Source organism: Lipophrys pholis (assembly GCF_963383615.2).
Source record: "Lipophrys pholis genome assembly, chromosome: 6".
Taxonomy (NCBI): domain Eukaryota; kingdom Metazoa; phylum Chordata; class Actinopteri; order Blenniiformes; family Blenniidae; genus Lipophrys; species Lipophrys pholis.
Genome location: NC_137629.1, coordinates 9717641 through 9728990, shown reverse-complemented (window position 1 = coordinate 9728990; position 11350 = coordinate 9717641). Strand labels below are relative to the sequence as shown.

The following is an 11350-nucleotide window of genomic DNA, read 5'->3' as shown; positions in this document are numbered from 1 at the left end:
GGGTTTTTTTTCAGCCTCCGAATTTTATTTTTCTTCAGTGGCCCTAAAACTCTTCCGCATATACTTAATACTTGATCAATGAATAATAAATGTGAATACTTTTCACACTCGGTGTTGCAGCAGGTCGGTGTGTTGCAGCCGGTCGGGGTGGGGGGTACTGCAGCGGGTCGCTGTTGTGCTGCAGTTGGCCGCAGTGTGCACACTGCTCGGATTTTTGTACTCCGCCTGGCCTCACGGTGCTAGAAAGCGCTTTCTCCATGCAGCTTCCCAGCGACGGCTGATCCCTCTGTGTCTGGATGGAAGAGACTCCTTTTGCACGCCCTTCACCAGAGACAGGACTCGGCTCTCCGGCTCTCCTCAAACACCTTGAAGGACGACAACCCCGACCCTGGGCGTCCCTGGAGGGCTCGCCCCTGTGTGAGGACAGAGGAGGACGGCTCGCTGCATCCGTTGCCTGGATCAATTCATTAGCCTTAGCACCCTGCTAGCTGAATGTGGAGCTTCGCCTGCTGCAGCTGCCATCGAATATCACGGGTGTCATCTCTCGTTTCTGGCTCACAGCGGCCGACATGAACCTGAACTGAACCCCGCGTCTGTGTGCGGGGGAAACACTCTGTCTGGAGGAGTAAACGCATCTTGCGGGGTGTTAGTGGATTCATGTCGGCTTCAGGAGCTAAGGGGCTAGCAGGCTAGCTTCATGGAGACTGCCATTGCACAGTATGAGCTGCTGGATAATATGGATTGTAAACACTGATGTGCCCAACACGATGAAATTGAATTCTTTACGTTTGATAGCTTGTTAGAAAGCCACCGTGACAATGGAGTCTTTTCTGCAGATAGCCCCCCACTCATTGGCCATCGTGCTGTCCAGGGTGGGGGCGGCGGAGGCGCTGGGACCGGCTCGGGTGTCGGAAAGCGACGAACTGCCTCGGCACCACACCGGCTACGAGATCTTCGCAGACTTCAAGGCGGAAAACACCCAGCAGCATGTGTGGAACCCCCGCATCACCGAAGCTGTGTCCGAGACCTTCTTCCTGGGATGGATAGACGAGCATGTGCTGCTTATACAGGGGAAGGAGGACCACCTTGAGGTTCTGAGGGAGGGATGGATGCGCAGATCTCTCAATCCACCTCGGGGATTCACCATTAAGTACTTGGGTAAGGCCTGCACAACTCCCGGAGGTAGCTCCCAGGGGTCAGTGTGGAAAGATCAACCCACCTCACACTGTCATCCAGCTGAGTAGGACATACTGCATAACTACAAAATAACAAACAACCAAACAATAACATTAGGGGGGAGATGTAGGATCATCCCACCTCACACTATCAACTTGAGACCTGTACTATGAAGCGGGCTTAACATACCCGGGATATCATCTGAATTGACAAAGCCAGACATGCACAATCCTTGATTAGACATCCATATGGACTGATGACGCATCGGATGCTTTCAGTTGTGAGTCTCAACTATTAAACTATTGATATAGACTATAAAACTAGAATACGGACCACAAGTCATACCACTACGGGTCCGCCATGTTTGTTTACAAGTGTATGAGCAGAAGGAAGGGGAGGCAGGGGGAGAGATGTGCACATACGCAGTAAGAGTGCTCATAGCCTCCGGCAGTCTCTGCAGAAGGGAATAGCGTCCTTGAAAGAATCTTTCCACCTTGGGAGCCGGTATAAAAACTTTGCGGATACAGTACGCTGGTGTCGTGTAAACGGACCCCGCAAAAGTGAAGAAAGTTGTGCAGATTCACTCTTATTCGTTGTCGTGTAAACGGGGCCTAAGAAGCGGGTAATCAACTCTGTGATTCAATTCAGGCTTTTCCTATTGGGATCAGTGCACATTTACCTAAAACGGGCGGAGTTTGCAGTGTCTGGCCAATGACAAACCCTGCTGATCAGCTTACACAATAGAGGAGCAGGCAATTAATAATGAATATAATTCATAAACAGACAGCACTGCGATCATTCAATTAAATTTTATTACATCTCATATGTTTCGGGCAGAGCTTCCTCAAGTGCTGTTCTTTTTGTTTTTCCATAGAGTTATTTTGACGCTCAGCCCCTACCCCCACGCTGGACCGCGGTTTTTCATTTTAAAAATAAATTTTGCATTAATGCTTTACAGGCTTGTGTGTGTGCGCGTCCGTGCGTGAGTGGGTGATATAGGGATTCACCGATCCACGTTTTTTTGAATACTACACTAAACACAATAATATTTAGTTATTTATTTCTGTAAAGTCTTAGCTATTTAATCATGACTAAGAACAGACAAAAGTGGCGGGAGCAGCAATTGCTGTTCACACCAATATGGATATTCGTACCATTTGGACAGCTGGCAGTACTACTCCCCACTACCAAATGTGCCCTTTTCTATCTCTACCGTCAAGCAAAGCCATGTTCTTGAAGAACGCAGGGTCCATATTCTGGGGGTACATTTACAATCTTACATCGGATTGCAGTAGTAACTGAATTGAACCTAGACTCATCAGAAAAAATGTCAGATTCCGTTTTTTTTTGTTTGTAATACCAAATGATAAAATGGATTAAAGAACAGTCTGCAAAACATAAAAATTACTTTATTCAACAGCACTGAACAACAGTAGGTCTTTTAAAGGGGACATATCATGCTAAATCCACTTTTTTAGCCCTTAAATGCATTTTGTTGTATATTTAGAGTGTTTAGAAGTACAGAAAAGTTCAAAGTAGTCTCTTCAGGTGCTCCGTTGATATCTTTATATTCTGTTTTGGTCATATTTTGCGATCGGTTTCGATTTTTCTATTCTCTATTACGTTTTTTGAACAATGACGTCACAGTATTCTCAGCGGAACTGCCAAATTAGGACATCGACATTTCGAGCAATCCGCCATTTTTGTTTCTCGCTGCGATTTTGTAGTCCAACCGAAGTTACGAGAGGATAAGTCGAAATGTTTGGTTGTTGGATGTAGTAACCCACAAGCTTCGTTACACCGTCTCCCAGCATCAGAACCTTTTCGAAGTGCCTGGTTGAGTTTGATTTTTCACAGAAATGTACCCACATCTGTGGGTAAGGTCATTTTTGTGTGCGCGAATCACTTTAAGGATGACTGCTTCAGCAACCTCCGCCAGTATAAAGAAGGATTTGCCGAAAGACTTCGTCTGATTGAGCGGTCAGTTCCTTCTATCTATGGAGACGACGAACAGAGCACTTCGGTAAGCTGTATATAACGCTAAAAAGTGTGATGATAAGACGTCCCTGTCATTGTTTTGTTAGCATTAGCAGTTGCACCGTCTTCATATGTTAGCGCTGTGTGCTCGTTTTAGATTATAATGTAACTTCTGTGTTAAATAGTCGTTGTAATACAGGCAGTATTGTAGTAGTGGGCATGGATGGAGAAGTTAGTGTAAATATAGAAACACACCATTGCGTTACATCCATATGAAGACGTTGTTCTGTAGGTGCATCATCGTCATTTTCATCTCGCTCCGCCGGGTCCGACTCTGGCTCCAACATGTATGGCTGGATGGACAAATCTTCCGTTGTTGACATTTTGTAAATAATGTGTGAATATAAAGTTTCTGCGCCGCTAGATAATTGTATCTGTTCTATCAAACTACAAAGATGGCCGAACAGGGTGGCGTTGAACTGAGTGTCACCTCTGCAACCTGGAGAGGAGGAGGGGTATGAAGTGTCTCATTTGCATTTGAAGAGACCGCCCCAAAACGAGTTGCTCTCAGAAGCGCATCAGAAAAGGGGTAGAAAAGGGGCCTGTGGAGCTATAATAATGAGGAATTCAGACCCAAGCATTGCAGTTTCGCGTTGTATAGACCACAACTGTATGATTTATATGTAAAAAGGAAGGATTTAAAAGCATGATATGTCTTCTTTAAGTAGAGATGGGGCCGACACGATCCAGTATTGGGTTCCGATACCAATGTAATTCACGGATCGTGACTTTCCGATCCAACCTGCAGAGATTTCCAATCTATGAGCCATGTCTGTGCTTTACTGTCTGCTGAAATCACTTCATAAAGCCTGGCACACATTACAGGATTTTTAAAATCTTCAACGATAAAGAGACCACACACTTGATGATCAAAAAATATTCCTCTTCTGATCTGGTAATGTGTGGTGTGACTACAGAGCTCATCACACACTATCAGATCCTTCAGCAGAGTATCAGGCTCTGCACCATAGACTTCTATAAAACTATATATATAGGTCTGTGTTCTTCATGCTCAATATTCCAAATCTTGCTTAGTCAAACGTGACTTCAGTGTGAAACATAGCATCTAGATGTAAACAAACATGTTGCCACATATCAACCTCGGGCCTATATTATGACTCCTACGATTTTCTTTTATCAAGGTACCTTCAGGATAAACCCTGGGATATCCGTACTGCGAAGCAGATTCACTTCTTACTGGGATAAATCACCCCGGTACTCTGATGTACCAGACAAGGTAATGATAATTGGTCTACTGACCAATCAGATTGCTTGGAAAATGACTTGCCTATTTTTAGAATATCCTGATTGGTGCGCGGATTGTGCCACCCACCTGGTATAGTCGGAGTACAGGGCTTGACATAAAGGACAAATTTTTACTTGCCCGGACAAATTTTTACTTGCCCGGACAAATTTTTACTTGCCCGGACAAAGTTTTACTTACCGAAGTTTAATTGAAATTTATAAGCTTGGGTAATGTATGAATTCAACCAATAAATACATTGTAATATGTTTCTGTAATTGTTTTTTGAATAAACTTGAGGCTAGACAAACAAAATAGGATTTCACAAATTATTTTTACAATTTACACTTCTTTCCATTGGAGAATCCATACAGATTCTGACAAAGTACTGAAACATTTAGATATTTTGCCTTTAAGAGTTCATTTACATATTTAATTTAGGCCCTGTTTACACAACGTTTCCCGTGACAACACCTAATCCGCCAAAAAAAAGGAGTGCATTTACACTGCAGCAGCGGACACAGAGACGACGATGTAGTTAGTATGCCAGGCCCCTGGAGGGTGCTGTTGCTTGATTTTATAATGAAACTACACAGACGTGTGCAGAGAACAATACACTATAAACGTGAAGAAAATGGAGAGAACCTGACATCCGCATGGACTGATGACTGATGGAGGCTATCAGGGGTGAGTCTCAACTATTAAACTACTGATCTTGGACGATAAAACTAGAATATGGACCGCGGGTCGTACCACTACGCAGCCGCCACGTTTGTTTACAAGTGAATGAGCAGGAGGGAGGGGGAGAGATGTGCATGCGCAGTAACAGGCTCTGTGGCCTCCATCAGTCTCTGCAGGAGGGAATTGCGCCGTGAAAGAATCTTTCCACCTTGGGAGCCGAATTAAAAACTTTGCGGATACAGTGCATCCGCAAACTGGTGCCGTGTAAACGGACCCCCCAAAAGTGAAGAAAGTTTTGCGGATACACTCGAATTCGTTGTCGTGTAAACGGGGCTTTATTTACACATTAACAGAGTCATTTCAATTACCTTAGAATAGTTGAAATAACCTGTCTGCATTATATACAAGTACTGCATTAATGATTTAAAGGGAAGAATTAAATTGTTGCGCATACTCGGGCTGAACGATTTTGGAAAAGAGTCCAATTGCGATTTTTTTTCCTCAATATTGCAATTTAATGTGCGATTATTTTTTCAAGGTCCTCTTCTCATGAATTTTTCAACAAACATAAGAAATAAATCAGTCTGTATTATAATAAACAATATCAGATTTATTATACATAAGTTGTTCTTTCTTATAGGCTAGGCTCATGTTAAGATAAAGTCAAATGAAGCATGTATTAATATGAAAGACAGTATATTTATCTTCTACTTCAATTACAGTAGTAAACTTACTAAATACAGTGACTTGCAGTCTTGTAAGCATTCACCACAACAAGCCAACGGCTTGTCCATTGTGCTTATCAAAGCCGTAAACCCAGGCTTGGTCAGTATACTAATGCAGGGCTTGACATTAAGGATTTTTAGCGGTTTGCTCATCTACATTGATGTAGGGAAGCACCGTTCCGCGTTTTTTAACTTCCGATCTGATCCCGATATTTAAATTTGTTTATCTGCCGATATGATTCTGATAGCAGAGCTCTTTTTGCTTTAATATTGTTATCTTTATTGTTGACTTTATATGAGGCTGTAATAATCTCCTCTCTACAGTAAAGTATGAAATGTACTAATGTATAAATGTATTCTCTCAAAAGGCAACTTGAGGTTAGTATAACATCAGAAAAGGAAGCAGTACAAACTATTTTTGTTCCATTTGGACAATGTGGGGGTCTGCGTGACGTCATCATCTCATAATAAACTTGTTATAGCTTTAAAGGGGACATATCATGCTAAATCCACTTTTTTAGCCCTTAAATGCATTTTGTTGTATATTTAGAGTGTTTAGAAGTACAGAAAAGTTCAAAGTAGTCTCTTCAGGTGCTCCGTTGATATCTTTATATTCTGTTTTGGTCATATTTTGCGATCGGTTTCGATTTTTCTATTCTCTATTACGTTTTTTGAACAATGACGTCACAGTATTCTCAGCGGAACTGCCAAATTAGGACATCGACATTTCGAGCAATCCGCCATTTTTGTTTCTCGCTGCGATTTTGTAGTCCAACCGAAGTTACGAGAGGATAAGTCGAAATGTTCGGTTGTTGGATGTAGTCACCCACAAGTTTCGTTACACCGTCTCCCAGCATCAGAACCTTTTCGAAGTGCCTGGTTGAGTTTTATTTTTCACAGAAATGTACCCACATCTGTGGGTAAGGTCATTTTTGTGTGCGCGAATCACTTTAAGGACGACTGCTTCAGCAACCTCCGCCAGTATAAAGAAGGATTTGCCGAAAGACTTGGTCTGATTGAGCGGTCAGTTCCTTCTATCTATGGAGACGACGAACAGAGCACTTCGGTAAGCTGTATATAACGCTAAAAAGTGTGATGATAAGACGTCCCTGTCATTGTTTTGTTAGCATTAGCAGTTGCACCGTCTTCATATGTTAGCGCTGTGTGCTCGTTTTAGATTATAATGTAACTTCTGTGTTAAATAGTCGTTGTAATACAGGCAGTATTGTAGTAGTGGGCATGGATGGAGAAGTTAGTGTAAATATAGTAACACACCATTGCGTTACATCCATATGAAGACGTTGTTCTTCAGGTGCATCATCGTCATTTTCATCTCGCTCCGCCGGGTCCGACTCTGGCTCCAACATGTATGGCTGGATGGACAAATCTTCCGTTGTTGACATTTTGTAAATAATGTGTGAATATAAAGTTTCTGCGCCGCTAGATAATTGTATCTGTTCTATCAAACTACAAAGATGGCCGAACAGGGTGACGTTGAACCGAGTGTCACCTCTGCAACCTGGAGAGGAGGCGGGGTATGAAGTGTCTCATTTGCATTTGAAGAGACCGCCCCAAAACGAGTTGCTCTCAGAAGCGCATCAGAAAAGGGGTTGAAAAGGGGCCTGTGGAGCTATAATAATGAGGAATTCAGACCCAAGCATTGCAGTTTCGCGTTGTATAGACCACAACTGTATGATTTATATGTAAAAAGGAAGGATTTAAAAGCATGATATGTCTCCTTTAAGACCTCAGAATCATTTTATTAATCCCTGGGGCAATTCTTTAGCAACGCCACACAAACAGCAGTGTTTCCAGCTCTAACGCAACACAAATGATTGGGACTGTTCTCCGACAGTTTTGTGCGGAGTAGGACGAAGCTTCATGGAGGTGTGAATCACCTGCTGAAGTGGAGGAGCTGCTGTTCATTGTTTTGATTCCGCGATCAGTGCCATTTGGCCTGAGCAAAGGTTTCACTAGCCCCGGACGTTCGGACAAACCTTAATGTCGAGTGGAAAATGCGCTATGTAAATTTTTATTTAGCTATCTAGCTATTTAGCTATCCAGCCACCTACACATGAATGGCATTGAAAGAAGAACTGGAGGAGAGATTAGTTAATCAATAAGATGGAGTATGTCATTGCTCAAGCCTTGAAGGTTGGTGCTATTAATTCCTACAGATGTTCCAACTTTTTTGGATTAGTTACAACCCTCTCTGTCTGCATTAAATCAGTGTTGGACCACACTGTTATACCAGACCCATGTGAGTATCAGTCAAACAGTACTGTACTTAATAATAATAATAATAATAATAATATATTTCATTTGTATTGCACTTTACATTTGTGAATCTCAAAGTGCTAAAAACAACAATATAGTCTAAAAGCAGCAATTTAAAACATTTAAGAAACTGCAATAAAATCAATAAGAACACTTAAAAAAAAAAACGGCGATGAAATTCAATACGAGCTGCAAAACAGAAATGTATTTCGTCCCTATTATAAAACAATCAACAGTCTGTGGAGCCCTCAGATGTTCTGGAAGAGAATTCCACAGGCAGTAAGCAGTGGAGCAGAAGGCCCAGTCACCCATGGTGATGAGTTTGGTCCCCGGGATAAGAAGGTGTGAGGAGTTATTGGAGTGGAGGGAGCGTGCTGTGGTGGGTGGGCTCTGCAGTTTTTTGAGGTAGAGTGTGCATTGCCATGAATACATTGGTAGGGGAGGAGGCAGATCTGCAAATGTATTCTGGTGGTGACGGGGAGCCAGTGGAAGGATTTCAGGACTGGTGTGATGTGGTTATGTTTTTAGGTTTTGGTGAGGAGAGTCTAGCTGTGCTGTTCTGAATGTATTGGAGTTTCTAAAGGTTTTTGTTGGTGATGCCATAGAGGAGTGAGTTGCAGTAATCCAGCCTGGAGGAGATGAAGGCATGGATGAGCTTCTCAGCATCAGCCACAGCAAGTGATTGGCAGAGGGTTGCAATATTTTTGAGGTGGTAAAATGATGTTTTGCACAGGTGTTTGATGTGCGTTTTAAAACAGAGATAGGAATCAACCCGCAGACCAAGGTTGGCGACAGTGGAGGAGAAAGGAATGTCCTAACTGGAAAGGTTTATGGAGGTAATGGAAGATGACTGAAGCTGACGTAGCATGCCAACTAGTTTGGCCTCTGTTTTGGAGCTGTTAAGTTGGAGAAAATTGAGGTTCATCCATGCCTTTATCTCCTCCAGGCAGAGGGCGAGTGTGGAGGTTGACGGTGGGTGTGAGGTGGAAGCTAAAGCAGGATAGGGGCGAGGGTCTGTTTTTATGTACAGTTGGGTGTTGTCGGCGTAACAGTGGAAGGATATTTTGTAGTGGGTGATAATTTGACCAAGAGAAAGCATGTACACTGTAAAGAGGGTTGGGCTGTGGACAGACCCTTGGGGAATGCCACTGCTGACATTCTGCATTATTGACTTGGCTCCAGCAATGGAAATGTATTCTGTTGTGTTTGTGAGATAAAACCGGAACCAGTCAAGACCAGTGTTGTGAAGCCCGATGGAGGTGGTTGAGGAGGATGGTGTCATCGACGGTGTCGAACGCTGCAGACAGAACAAGGAGGATTAGGAGGGAGGGTGGGCCAGCATCTGCTGCCATCATTTGTGACCCTAATCAGGGCTGTTTCAGTGGAGTGTGCAGGCTAGAGACCAAATTTACACAGATGTTTGATATGATTTTCAAAAGTTAAGTGATGGTCCAGTCTCATGCCAAGGTTGGTGACAGCAGACAATGACGATGATGATGATGACGGAGCAGTTGAAGAGAATGAATTGGTTTTCAGGTATAGTTGGGTGTCGTCGACATAGCAATGAAATTAAATTCCATACTGGCTGATGACACGACCAAGGGGGAGCATGTAGATGATGAACAGCAATGGGCCAAGGACGAATCCTTGGGGCACACCGCAGATAACCGGAAGAGTTTGAGACCTTACAGTACTCATGCTGACAAACTTTGTCCTCCCAGAGAGGAAGGATTCAAACCAATCCAAGGCAGAATTTTAAAGTCCAATGTCTTCATGGAGGCGTTTGAGGAGAATGAGGTCCACAGTGTCAAAAGGTCGAGGAGGATGAGCATGTAAGGAGACCCAGCATCAGCTGGCAACTGCTAAGCTAAAGAGCTGATTGATATCTATGCTGGGCTTGAGCGGTGGGCGCCCAGCCAATCCTGGTCTCAACCAGCCAGGCTGAGCCGTCTGTACCCGAGCCCGGTTCCGGCCCAAGTGAGCCAGACAGAAGGGCATCTGTCCCGCATCGTGTCTGCCCTGCACCCCTGCGGCTGACCCGCCAATGTGTGGGGAAGAGAGCTCATCTCCGTGCTAACAGCTAAAAGCTGATTGACAGCTAAGCTAACAACTGAATGGTGTGGTGTGTTCTCTGCGTGTTCTTCTGCGTTTTCCGAGACCAAAGACCACGAAACAGAGATTCATCCTTTCAAAACAATGTCGAGTTTGATTAAAACTAACAACTGGAATTCAATGTGGACCGCCGGGAATGTTGCTACAGGCCGCACTTTAAGAACCTATGATGTAGAGGAATCATTCTTTTCCAAATTTTTTGTACAATTCTTGCTTTCTTTGTTTTTAATTTTCCTGTTCCTTTTTCCGACTTCTTTTATTGTTGTATTTGCTGTTATACAATCCCCCCCCCCCCCCCCCCCCCCCCCCCCGTATTACAGGTATGTCTACTGTTTGAAGGGATGCTTTAGTTTAGATTTGATATTGATGATTGTGTGTATAGATTCCTAAAATACTCTCTAATTATATTTTCTATTTGTTTTGGCTCATGTTAGTTTGTTTTTAGGTCCTGTTTTCTATGAACAGTCCTTCATGCATGTTGTTTTCACACTTGTCCCACCAACAACTTAGCTGCTCTCGGGCCAGATTTGTAGTGAACTTTTTTTTAGTATGGGTGCTTTCGGTTCAGTTTCAAATTGAAGTAGTTCATTAATTTGTTTCCTCTTTTTGGTAATGTGTTGCTATAGTTTGTGGTCCAACTTTTCTCTATGTTTCTACCCCAATTAGTTAAGTTCAACCTCTAGCTTGTTGTATTGTTTTACCTTTTCTTTTTTATATTTGCTTGCAATTGCAATACTTTTCTTCTTAAGACTACTTTTGTCTGCTCTAACTGTCCAGATTCAGCTTTTTGTGCAATTCACTCTCCTGCTGCAGGCTGTGTGAAAGGCTCTACAATATTAGTAAATATATTAGCATGTAGTCTTTGGTCTTAAACTGTATTCATAAAAGTTTATTCTCTCAGTCCTGCATTGCGTCTCTCTGACTACAGCAGCATGATGGTTGCTGTTCCGCTTTCAGGAATTTTTATTTATTTATTTGTTTGTTTATAATGACGGTTGAAACAGACACATTGCTATTTTTAGATACTGCGGGATACCGCTCAACCCCACTGCCACATATGGACAAGTTGAGCATATGTGTTCCTCTTCTATTGCTCATA

General features: G+C 43.0%; 1 protein-coding gene across 1 annotated transcript in view; it reads left to right on the top strand.

The window, feature by feature from the left end:
* Window positions 1-216: 216 nt before the first annotated feature.
* The window catches only part of stox2b (storkhead box 2b), a 126594-nt gene continuing 115460 nt past the window's right edge, over window positions 217-11350 (top strand). Inside the window, exon 1 of the mRNA XM_080464918.1 lies at window positions 217-1158. Within this exon, the coding sequence (XP_080321044.1) occupies window positions 819-1158 (340 nt within the window). The 5' untranslated portion in view covers window positions 217-818. The remainder of the gene's footprint in view (window positions 1159-11350) is intronic.